This window comes from Crocodylus porosus, unplaced genomic scaffold (genome assembly GCF_001723895.1).
Source record: "Crocodylus porosus isolate Cpor-Errol unplaced genomic scaffold, CroPor_comp1, whole genome shotgun sequence".
NCBI classification, from domain to species: Eukaryota; Metazoa; Chordata; order Crocodylia; family Crocodylidae; genus Crocodylus; species Crocodylus porosus.
The window spans coordinates 6,365,717-6,378,394 of record NW_017728886.1 but is presented as its reverse complement, the minus strand read 5'-3'; the positions used below and the strand labels follow the sequence as shown (position 1 = coordinate 6,378,394).

General features: G+C 50.4%; 1 protein-coding gene across 1 annotated transcript in view; it reads left to right on the top strand.

Annotated features, from left to right (window-relative positions):
• Positions 1-12,548, top strand: part of CCDC12 (coiled-coil domain containing 12) — a 66,550-nt gene extending 54,002 nt beyond the window's left edge. Inside the window, exons 3-7 of the mRNA XM_019529755.1 lie at positions 791-870; positions 4,754-4,815; positions 4,917-4,951; positions 6,053-6,129; positions 11,174-12,548. Of these exons, the coding sequence (XP_019385300.1) occupies positions 791-870; positions 4,754-4,815; positions 4,917-4,951; positions 6,053-6,129; positions 11,174-11,253 (334 nt within the window). The 3' untranslated portion in view covers positions 11,254-12,548. The remainder of the gene's footprint in view (positions 1-790; positions 871-4,753; positions 4,816-4,916; positions 4,952-6,052; positions 6,130-11,173) is intronic.
• The last annotated feature ends 130 nt before the right edge of the window (positions 12,549-12,678 follow it).

Here is a 12,678-nt window from a genome sequence, read left to right as displayed (position 1 = left end):
GCCTTTTATCTAAACAATGGGTCTAAATACCCCCAACGAGGTGCAGATGCAGGCAGTTCTTGTTAACTTAATTGCCCTTTGCTCTGAAATGCAATGGGATCTGCTTACAGCTGTACTGTGTGGTCCTAGTACAGCTCCGCTGGCTTCAGCCACTGTTGCCACTGGAGTTATAGCATGGGCAGACAAGCTCTGATGCGCTTTCCTATGGGGAGAATGCACCCCGTGCTTTCCAGTGCAATCCGATTTGCGTTGGAGGAGCAAAATATTGCTGCCCCGCTCTGCTTTGGTTCTTTGTCATTAAAGCATGTATTCTCATTGGGTCACTGGAAAAATGTCTGAGCAAGCAATCGTTCTCCTTCTGTGCACCTCTTGAAGGGGGAGAGGAGCAATGGACAGTCTTGGTCAGTAGTAACTGTGCTGGTCCAGGGACTATCCACAAAACAAAGCTTGCTTGGGAATACAATGGTCATCTGTGTAATGTGGTTAAATAGAAGTGCTTTTTTTGGTGTTGTGCTGAAGCTTCATCTGCCTTTTTCCTAGCCCTGAGAGAGAGCATGTTGTGCTCAGAAGCTTCTCTAGCATCTCTGCCAGCCATACCATGGGTCCAATATAAAATATGGGCAAGCAGCTCTTGTGCCTATCGATATATAGTTCAGAATTTCTTCGATAGGGAGGGAAAAAGAGAATATTAGGCCTTGCCTTTCTGCTCAGCGACCACGCCGGTCAGTTTGCACCTGGGTCTTGGAGGGGTTGTAAACTCAGGTCCTAAGCTCTCTTCTTTCTTTCCCAGGGAGCTCCGGCTGCGCAATTACAACCCTGAAGATGAAGAGCTCAAGAAAAGGAAAGTGCCTCAGGCCAAGCCAGCCTCAGGTAGGCGCCCAGAGAGGACTGGGAGGGTCTGAATGATAGCTCCCCTGTTTGTGTATATGGACCACCTGTCTGGAGGGCAGAGCTACTGCAATGGGACCAGCAGCTGTGCAAGCCTCTTCTGCATGTCCCTCCATGGGGGTGGGAGGGAAGCACAGTAAAAGGAGCTTTCCATCCTTGGTTTCTGCTCCAAGCTCCAGCAAGGAGCTGTATCATCTGATCTGAGTACGTCTCCTAGCAGTGGGGCTGAGATCCTCTGAGCTCCTGTGTTGCAGCTCCCATCTGCCATTCATTGGCTGGACAAGCTGACCACTGTTGCCTTGACCCGGAGACCTTCAGAGGAAAGAGTCCGTAGACCGTTGCCAATCTCCAGCTTTTTTTTCTAAATTTAAAACTAAATCAGCAGTTGCAATAACTTTTCCTCTATGGTTTAATTACAATAAATAAGCAGGTGCCATCAGACATACCTCACACTCTTTGACCTTTGGGGAAGGAGCACATCTCCAGAGGTTAGTTGGATTTCAGCTTGTACACTCTCCTTGGATCTTCTTCCACCCTCGATCTTTGCAGTACACGTATGAGAGCTCTGGTACATAGCAGCCTTGTGGAGATGTTACCAGTAAGATTGGATGAGCAGAGAATTGTATATAAATAATAATATACATGATAATTATACATGTAAATAATTACACATCATTATTGTAAATATTTATATACACACGTGTATAAACACTCACATAACTTTATAATAGCCATATAAAATATGCTAGAAAGCATCTCAGTGTAATTAGCAGGTTGCACCTGCATTGAGTAGAACAGTTCATACAAAGCTAAGGTTAATGCCTGTCCCTGGTTGTTATGTGCTTGTACTTATAAGTCTGGGGTTTTACCCTGGGCAGAGCACTGTCTTGTCCAAATGCCTTCTTGGGGCTCAGCGAGCAATCTGACTGACATCTGGCAGGGGGTGGATGTTCCCTCATCAGCTGACAAGCTTCAGCTCTGAGCAGCCCTTTGGACTGTGTGGGCAAGCACAGGGCATGGGTTTCACCTCTCAGCAAATAGAAGACATGAGGCCTTTGCCTGGATGTCTCCAAGGACATGGTGGGTCAGAGGCTTGTCAGGGAATGAGTGGAGCACTTTGCTGCTAGCTCACAGGTTTGACTCCAGCTTGAGGTACAAATGGCAGAATGGTCTGTCTTGCTGACAGCTTGATCTCAGTTCAGTGGGGTTTGATTTGGATTTTAATGGGCAGGTGTCTCTATCTGATTAATTTTCTCCTTTCAATGTTGCTGGAGAGTGCTGGAATGTGGAAACTGAACTTCTGTCTCATCCTGTAGTGCCATGGTTCTCTGCTTTGTTAGACGCAAGGAGCTCCTTGTTGGACTTAAAGCCCCCTTCTTTAGTCTCAGGACCTCCTCAGAAAATGCCAGCTCTTAGATTTCACTTACTTTTCGATTAAAGAAAAATACCAGAGCAATTCTTCTGTCACAAGCAATTTGGACCACAACGGTTCAGAATGTTTTTAATGCTATGAATTCCTATTTGAAATCTCTGCATTTATCTTGTGAATCGTGTTTGCACACCTAGCAGGGCTGATGATGCATGGCATCCCACAGCATCCTTGACAAGGCATCCCAGGGTGCTCAGCACCCTGGTTGAGGATCACTGCCCCATTGATGATTCTCTCCAAGTCTAATTAGTGGCAGCATGGAGGGTGCTTTCTTTGCTGTTCTTTTGATCCCTTTCTGTGAGCTCAGGACGTCAGGCTCCAAGTGGAGGTGCTAAAATGTTGGACATGTAAAGCAGTATTCAAGCCTCTGAACCAATGGCTTTCTTCTGAGAGGATCTGACATCTCCTTGAAGTCCATCCATAGGAGGTGCCTGTACTCAGCACCAGGCCACTTTCATTTAGTAGCCCACATTTAAGCAGTCATCTTTGCTTAGCAATAATTGCAGGGCTGTCAGTCCAGCATCGCTCTCCAGCTCTAAAAAAAACACTTACCTTTTAATTAATGTTTTTAAGAAATCCCCCTGCTGCTGCATGTTGTCAGCATGCCCTCTAGAAAAAGGACTCTTAGAAAGATGTCCTAAAAAAGGATGATTTTGATTTTGAAAGGGTGAAAGGTAATATAGAGTGGCGCCGTGTGGAGGAGGGATGGCTACACTTGGAAATAACGGGGCCCCTGTTCAGTTTGGCTAGGGGCAGGATCTTGTGGCTTATCTTTTTATAAAATGGTAAAAGCATTTTTTTTCCCCCGCTACAATCAAAATAGTGGGAAGTGGGAATCACTTTCTTGACTGTTTCCCATTGTTCCTCCAGGCCCATCATCAGAGCTGGGATCCTCTCTTTAAAGACCTGCGTCTGTAGTAGCCTAGAGATGCCTGACTTCAGGAAATCGTCCTTTGGGCACGGGATCAGGTGCTAGAGCTTTATGGTGCAAGCAGGGAAATGTACAGCCTAAGCAAGAAGTCAGAAATGCAGCATATGTATCAAAAATAGGGAATAAGGGTTTGAAGCCCTAGGAGAAGTGCACTGAATTGGGTTCAGGATGCGTTTACATTGGAATAGCTGTGGCAGGAGAGTCCCCTAGTGGGAAGAGGGCACAGGGCAGCTGAAGAAATGCATGTGCTAGAGTCCAAGACAGAGAAACCCCCTCTGTTAGCATAGCTGTGTCCAGATGGGGCACTTCGCTGCGTGACTCAGATTTTTTCACTCCCAGAGCTGATGCAGGATGCCGGCGAAACTCTGCAGCATGGGCAAAGCCCTAGAGAAGTTCTGGGAACAATGTTCAGGTGATCTCTGCAGCAAGTTGGCTCTTCTCCAAACCCAGTTTGCTATCTGCCAACAGCTGCTCCCAAAATCCTGGCCCAGACCAAGTTCTGAGCACCGCCCAGGTCCAGCTGTGTTACAGAGCTCACCTGGACTGAGGCAAAGGGCTGAAGCCCTTCCCTGCCCTGCTTTTAGTGCATCTTTCAGGGCAGAGTCCTTCTTGCCAGCAGTCCTGAGGATGAGGGTTTCATTCTGCACCGTGGAGTTTCTCAGCACTGCGTTTCTAGGGGCAGCAGTCCCTCTTGTGTCCTGGGCAAGTGTTGCCGAACTCGGTTCCATGTGTTAGGAGGGCCTGGGCTGCACCCACCAGCTAAAAGGCAGCAGAGCCCAGCTCTAGCATCCAGACTGTTCTTTGTTTCTCCTTTGCCTCTTGCTCCATGTGAGGCTTTGCATTAGCTTTCAAGCAGACACTTCTACGCGATTCAAGTACCCTTAACAGCTCTGCCTGTGCGGAGGTTCATTCTCCCTGCAGGAGATGGGAAAGAATTGAATCTTGGGCACTTCTGATTTCTCTGCCTGATACAAATGATTGTAACGGAGGGTTTAAGTTCAACTTATCTCAGGAGGTGGACTCATCTCAGTCTCCCGTGGCTGCCTTCATACCAGATACGTAGTCACTGTCTGCTCCAGTGTTATCTGCTCTGGAAAGATGCTGCTTCTTCACGGAGGCTCAGACCCAGCGCACCTTTGTTGGTTCTCAAGGGCTGGTGGCAGCTGAAGTCATATCCTAAAGAGACATCTTTGCTGCATTACTGATAGTGGCACAACTTGTATAAAAGGAGTTTTATGTTCCACTGTCTCTACTGCTGCCATTCCTTGCATTTCCCTCATCAGACAGTGCTTGTCCCCTTCCCAATTTGGAGTCCATTTTGTTTCCAGGGTCTTGCAGCTGTAGTATTTGGGTTGCAGATACTGCAGTGGGGACTGGCTTTGGATTAAAGGAAAGGCTGCATGATTCTGTCCCTTCAAAAACGTGAAGCAGGGATCCGTGCTGCCCTCGTGCTGGCTATTCTGTATGATGAACATTAACATTCAGTGTCCTGTTGTTCCCTCTAGTGGAAGAGAAGGTGAAAGACCAGCTCGAAGCAGCCAAGCCAGAACCCATTATCGAAGAAGTGGTATGTGCTTGGATCTTGCTGCCCCCAATTAAATGCTCTTTTCTGCATCCCATCAGCTTGGCTGTTCTTAACTGAGAATTCCCCTGTTCTTTCTCTCCTAGGATTTGGCCAACCTGGCTCCCCGGAAGCCGGACTGGTAAGTGCTTCCTGGAGGTTTTTAAGACGTGGCTAGACAAAACTTTGGCTGGGATGATGTAGTTGGGGCTGGTCCTGCTTGGAGCAGGGGGTTGGACTAGATGTGACCTCCCGAGGTCTCTTCAACCCTCATTTCTGTGAATTCTGTGGAATTGGAGGAGTAATATGGAGGGAAGCTTCCTGGCAGAGAGATCCAAGTATAGAGCAGTCTCCCAAGGCAGGATGGGCATATTCCCGTGTCTGGATGAAAAGGCTGGAGTGTAGGAAACAACACTGGTAAAAATCTCTCAAGGAATGAGCAGGGGTTGGCTCTTCAGGACAAGCTAGATGGCACGCATCTCTGGCTCCTCTGACTTTCTACAACAGAACCAATTTGTCTTGCTCATGTCTGATAAGGGTGTAAAGCTTTTATTGCTTGCACTGGGCTCACATCTTGAGGCTGAGCTGAGGTCCATCTCTCGGTGCACTGTACAAGTATGTAGTGAGAGAAGTTTGCACCCCATGAGTGCACACTTTCGATCTCAGCACGTGTATGCAGATATCGGGGGGGGGTCACGCACCGCTGGGACATCACATGTAGGAGAGCAAGCAAAGGGACATTACTAGTGAGCAAAGGGATGTTACCAACAAGCTTTTGCAGCCCAGAGCATGTGTTCAGAGACAGCTTGGTGGGTTTCCTGGGGAGATGATGGCTCCTCAGCTGGGTTTTGTGTCCAGTTCCCAAGTCCCATGTAATGCAGATGCAGGACATGGTCAGTGCTGGGGATCAGGGGTTGATCTGCTGAATTCTGTACCAGACACCCTGCGTAGAGCGTGGGCACTTCACCATCAAGCTGCTGCTGGTAGCTTAGGGGACTCTTTGTGGCAGAGATGACCCATCAGCCTGGTTTGCACACCCTTTACAGTAGTTGTGCTGATGCCAGCCATGTGCCCTGTAAGATGCAGCAGAGGCTCTGCCCCAAGGAGCTTACAGTGCCAGTAAGGGGTTTCTGTGGCTATTTGCTCAGTGCTGCATTGAATAAACACAGTGGTGCAGCTTCTCTGTACTAGCCCACCCCCTCTATTCATCGCTCTTGTGTTAAGTGCTTGTTCTTCTCCCCAGGGATCTAAAGCGAGATGTCGCCAAGAAGCTGGAGAAATTGGAGAAGAGAACGCAAAGGGCGATCGCTGAACTGATAAGTAAGTGACTGTGGCTGTGGAAGTGCCTGTAACTGAGATCACCACCTGGAGCCAAGAAGGGCTCAGCACTTTTGGAAGCAGGCCACTTACATAGATCCCTGGGCATTTATTTCAGGAAGTCTTGGCTTTGTTTCCAGCCAGTAAGTTCTGCCACTTTTCAGGTTTCTCTGGGGCTTCCTGGCAGAAGAGGAAGCATGACAATCATGAGCAGAAAGGAGCAGGCAGGGAATGTTAAAGGGTTGGCTTTGTAGAAGCCTGTGGCTTTATGGCTGCTATTACTTCCAGTTCAGTTACAGATCTTGACTTCAGTGGCCATTTAGCATCAGGGTTGAGAGAGAATTCCCAGTAGATGGTCCCCACCACTTAAACCACCCCTGGGTAACACAGGCAGCCATTTTTATCAGGCAGCAGTGCTAGTCTGTACGTCTCGGTGATTAAAGGCTTGCGAAGTGTTAAGCCCACTGGCTGCTTCATGCAGACTCAGCAGTTCTCAAGTTCACTGCTAATACACATTGTAGTCTTATCCCTCTCGTGTAGCAGGAATATACCTGCTAGTGTGTCCTGTCCTGCCTGCTACAAGGACTGGGGGCTGCATTGTACTTCCTGCCATTGCAAACTGAAGTGAATACGTACTGGAAAAGGGCCCCAAAATGACGATTATCTGTTGAAATTAATAGGCAAACAAGTCAGAACTTTCAGGCCCCAGAACAGTGTTCATTCAGCCCCTCCCCAAGCTAGGCCTTGTTCTTCTGCAGAACAGGCCTGCAGGGGGGGAAGCCCTGGTGCTAGCACACAGGTCCCAGCAGAGCAATGCAAGAGACCCCACTGGGTAACTTCTGCATCTGAAGCTGAGTTGTGCTGGACTGGGGACAGAGAGGCTGCCTGGCAGGTCTCCAGCAAGACCCAGAAACTGGACTGTGTTACTTGCAGCTGCTGTAGTGCTACAGCAGTTTAGATTTAATGAGGGCTGTTAATAGTTTTGTAGTTGGTAGGGTCAGAAGGGACCTGAGCACATCATCGAGTCTGACCCCCTGCCATGGCAGGAAAGAGTACTGGGGTCAAATGACCCTGGCAAGGTTTTCATCCAGCCTCCTCTTACAGACCCCCAGGGTAGGAGCCTGCACCACTTCTCTTGGAGGTTGGTTCCAGATCCTAGCCGCCTTGACAGTGAAGTTGTGCCTCCTGATGTCTACTCTGAATCTACTCTACCCCCTACCAGCTTGTGACTGTTATTTCTAGTCACTCTTGGTTGTGCTCAGGGGAACAGGGACTCCCCCAATGCCTGCTGGTCCCCTCTGACCAGTTTGTAACAAGCTGCTAGATCCCCCCCTTCAGCCTTCTCTTCTGGAGGCTGAACAGGTTCAGGTCCTGTTACCTCTCCTCATAGGGCCTGCCCTGCTGCCCCCTGACCATGCGAGTGTCCTCCTCTGGGCCCTCTCCATGCTGTCCACATCCCTCCTGAAGTGTGGCGTCCAGAACTGAATGCAGTACTCCAGCTGCGGCCTGACCAGTGCCGTGTAGAGGGGGAGGATCAGCTCCTTGGACCTGCTTGAGGTGCATCTGTGGATGCACGACAAGGTGCAGTTGGCTTTCCTGACTGCATCCCTACACTGCCGGCACATGTTCATCTTGGAGTCAATGATGACTCCAAGATCCTTTTCTGCCTCTGCCCTGATGAGAAGGGAGTTCTCCAGTCTGTAGGTATGGTGCTGGTTCTTCCTCCCCAGGTGCAGCACCTTGCACTTGTCAGTGTTGAATCCCATCCTGTTCTCATCTGCCCACTCTGTAACCTGTCTAGGTCTGATTGCAGCCTATTCCTCTCTTCTAGCATGCCCACATCCACCCACATCTTGGTGTCGTCTGCGAATTTGAACAGGTGCTTTTTACCCCCTTGTCCAAGTCACTGATGAAGATGTTGAACAGTGCGGGCCCGAGGACTGAGCCCTGGGGGACCCTACTGCCCACATCCCTCCAGGTCAAACATGCCCCGTCCACCACCACGCTCTGGGTGCAGCCCTCCAGCCAGTTGGTGACCCATCTGACTCTGTGGGTGTCGACACCACAGCCCCCCAGTTTCTTAATGAGAACAGGGTGAGAGACTGTGTCGAAGGCCTTCTGAAAGTCCAGAAAGACTATAACCACTGCTGCCCCTGCGTCTAAGGATTTGGTGACCTGTTTGTAGAAGGCCACCAGGTTGGTCTGACAGGACCTGCCTCGAATTAACCCGTGTTGGTTTTCCCTAAGCATAACCTCCCCCACTGGCCCCTCGTGGACATGCGCCAGCATAATTCTCTCAGAAAGCTTCCCCAGGATCGAGGTAAGACTAACTGGCCTATAGTTCCCCATGTCCTTCTTCCTCCCCTTTTTGAAGATGGGAACCACACTGGCCCTTTTCCAGTCTTCTGGCCCCACACCAGAGCACCACGAGTGCTCGTACAGCCGTGCCAGGGGTCCCGCAATGACCTCAGCTAATTCCCTCAGCACTCAGGGGTGGAGATCGTCCAGACCAGCTGATTTGAATACATCCAGTCCCTCCAGACATTCCCTGACTAGTTCCTAGCTAACCTGTGGCCTAGGTGCGCCTCCCCTGGGGCTTGAGGGGGCTCGGTGGGGGCTGATCTGGTCCCTGCTCAGGAAAATGGAGGCAAAGAAGTCGTTAAATAGGTTAGCTTTGTCGTCTGGTGTGATGACCAAATTTCCTAGTGTGTCTTGCAGGGGCCCCACATTACCCGGTACCTTCTTTTTACCCCCTCTGTATTTAAAAAAGGACTTCTTGTTGTCCGTGATCCAGGAAGCTAGTCCCAGTCCCATCTCTGCCTTGGCCTTCCTGACCCCCCCGCAGCCCCGAGCAACTGCAGTATAGTCTTCCCTGGGGACGGCCCCTCCCTGCCATCGGGTGTGCCCCTCCCTTTTAGCTAGGAGACATTCCTGGATGCTTTTGGTGAGCCGTGGGGGCTTTTGCAACCTCCTGCTCCCTTTGATCCATGTTGGGATTACCTCTCTTTGGGCTTGGAGGATCATCTCCTTAAGGAGTGACTGCTCTCCTTGGACACCTGACTCCCCTCCCCTCCGGGACCTCAGTGCTTCTCCAACTATTCTCCTTAGCTCACTGAAGTCCGCCCTCCTGAAATCTAGGGCTGCTGCCTTGCTGTCGGCCTTTGCCACCTTGCGCTGGATGGTGACTCCCAGCAGGCAATGATTGCTGTTGCCCAGGTGGTCGAGCACCCACACCAGGTCCAACAAGGCATCTCCCCTGGTGGGGCTGTGCACTTCCTGGGTTAGATGGAGGTCCTGCATTTGGGCTAGGAACCTACGTGAGCGGTCAGACCTGTCTGACTGCTCTTCCCAGCAGATGTCCGGGAAGTTCAGGTCACCCATGATGACCACATCCTTTGACCCAACGACCTCCGTGAGCTGACTTAAGAATTCCTGGTCGAGCTCTTCCCCGTGGTTGGGAGGTCTGTAGTTGACCCCCACTGTTAAGTCTCTTTCCCCGTGCCTGCCTTGTATCCTAACCCAGGGCACTTCAGAGTGCCCCTCCTCTGATTCCTTGCTAGTTGATGAGGATGTGTATTCCTCCTTAATGTAGAGTGCCACCCCCCCTCGCCTTTCCTCCCTGTCCTGTCCCTCCAGTACAGCCTGTAGCCCTTGATATTCACTGCCTGGTCATGCGTTGGGTCCCACCATGCTTCAGTGGTGTTCAAATTATCATAACGTGTAGCCTGCATTTATTCCTCACCTCTTCTTAAATGGATTGGGGGGGGGGTGGAAGATGGGTTTCCAGGATACCCAGAAGGGTAGTTCAGTGGGCAGCTTAATGTAGGCATGTCCTCTAGGAGCCCTGGACTGGGTATGTGGCACTTCTTCCTTCTGGCAGCCAGGCCAGTCTTCAGAGCAAAGCCTAGGCTCGTCTTTTTGGCCAAGACCTTATGGGATGCTCTTAGCGTTGACTTCCTCCCCCAGAGTGCAGGGAAGAGTGATGGGCAGCTTTGGGAAGGCCTGATTCTGCTCTCGCTGTGTCCTGTGCCCAGATTAGTGACACCACTTCACCACCCTAGGACCCAGCATTGGGGTGATGCTGCATCTCTTCCAGTCGTGACTAGATCCTGAGCTGAGGCAGGGGAGCAGGGTGCCTTGGCTGGCAGCTGCTAGACGCAGAGGCCTAGATAGCACAGTTGGGGTCCTCTGTCTTCTCATGCAGATCCCGGTGTGGCTGCCTGATGAGGACATGAGAATTGCCATTGACTGGGTCAGGCCATAGGCCCATCTTGCCCAGTCTCCTGTGTCACACAGCGGCAGGGTGTAGACGTTGGAAGGGAGAGTGAACTAGGTCTGACCAGATGTTTTTCCACTTCCTCTCTCACTTGCAGCCTCCAGCATTTAAGGTCTGGGAAGTTCTGATTTGGAGGCTGTGCTGCTCACTCCTGTGCTCAATAGCTACTGATGTCCCTTTCCTCCAAGAATGTGTCCAATCCCTGGTTGAACTCTCAGCTTCCACCACATCTGGTGGCAATGATTTCCACCCTTTAATGATGCTCTGCGTGAAAAAGAATTTCCTTGTGTTAGTTTTAAACATAGTACCTGCTAGTTTCGTGTTGTGACTCCTCTTTCTTGTATTGTTAGAGAGGGTCAATAATAAATCCCTGTCAACTTTCTCTTCCCCATCTGGTATTTTGTAAACATTTCTAATGTCCTCCCTCGAGCCTCTCTTTCCTAAATGAAATAGGCCTGGCCTCTTTAGCCTCTCCTCCTGTGGAAGCCCCTCCATCATCCTGGTTGCTCTTTTCTGGACCTTTTCTGGTTCTTCTCTATGAGGCATGGGCACCAGAAATGGGCACAGCATGCAAGGCATGGACACACCGTGGGTTTATAAAGGGGCATCATGATACTTTCCATTTTGTTTACAAATCCCTTCTTCACCATCTCTGCCATTTTGTTTGCGTTTTGACTCCTGTGGAGCACGGAGCAGATGTTTCTAGCTCGGTGCTGCACAGTGACTTCCAGATCTCTTTCCTGACGGTTGCTGTCTGACTTTTCCTTGCAGGAGAGAGGCTGAGAGGCCAAGAGGATGATCTGGCATCGGCCGTGGGATCAGCAAAACAAGAAGGAAGTGATTCTGAATGAAGAGGGCCAGCTGGCTGCCCTGGGCCTGTCAGATCCACCTTGTTGCTCGCCTCAGGCCCCACGGACTCAGGCACAGGGGCTTCCCCCAGTGGGATGCACTGGTGCTTGAGTCCTACACCCTGCTGGAAGGGGACAGATCAAGGCAGCCCCTTTCTAGAAAACCAGGCTGTGTCTGACTTTGCAAGTGCGTTTCACATGGGAGTATCTTGGGGTACGTCTGCGTTGTGACTGGGAGGTGCAGCTGCAACCTGGGCAAGCACGTTAGCTTTAATCCCATCAGCTCACACGCTGGTAGCAGTGACATTGAGGCAGCAGCCAGGTGTGCAGAGCCCATCATTAGGTGTCCGTTCTTGGGAAAATCTTCACTGTTCTCGGTTCCCCAGCTGGCAAGATGGAAGCTAGTGCAAGTGTCTGTGTGCTGCAGAAGGGTCTCCCGACTGCAGCGTAGATGTACCCTGCAGTGCTCTTGCCTTGTGCTGCACACTCTGCTCCAAGAGACTGTGCCTGGTTTCCTTGAGGTGAGCAGTGCAGGACATGGGCTCTGGGGTACAGGAGAAATAGGGTTCAACGGGGCTGTCCTCAGCTTGTGATATAAAAGAGGCTCAGCAATAGGGATCAGGATCGGACTGAGACAGAAAATGCCAGATTCACAGCTCCCACAGTCCCACGCTCCCAAAAGCAAAGCCCTGTGCTCAGCTGGAAGGTCACCATCGCGATACAGGCCCTGCCTGCACTGCCTAGGGAACCATGCAACATCTTCCCAGCTCGAGCAGTGGGCTGGAGAAGGGTTACCACTTTCCCTGACCAGTACAGACCAGTATATTTCCATGCAGTGGGGACTGGTGCACACAGGTCCCTTTATTTCTTTGCTGCCCTGTTTTCTCTCTCATGCAATCTGAGCACCCAGCAGAACAGTAACACACCAGTTATTGCCTTTGATGGGGGCTTGAATTGCTGCCAAGCTTTCCGGCACTTCGATGTCAAAAGCAACGAGGATTGTAACTTGTTGCATAGAGACTCTACTGGAGATGAGATCCTATCTGGCACGGATAAAAGAATTCCTCGGCCCATTGTGAAATGGCCTTGTTGCTTGAGGATTATATTCTAAGCTGTGGGTCAGGGAAAGAAGCCTCTACTTTCTAGCAGAGAGGCCAGCACACAATTCGCATTTTGTTTTTCTGTTCTCTGGTCCTTCCGCAGGGGGTAGCACATCGTGTATCATATCAGTGCTTTTTTTTTTTTTTTTAACTGGCCAAGCTTGGCTGTAATAGTTTTCCTAATAAAATGATCTAACAAAGATATGAAAGGCCACCTCCTTTGTGAGCGGTGCAAGATGGTCCAAGGGCTTCAGAAATCATTCATAGATTCATAGATTCGTAGATGCTAGGGTCGGAAGGGACCTCAATAGATCATCGAGTCCGACCC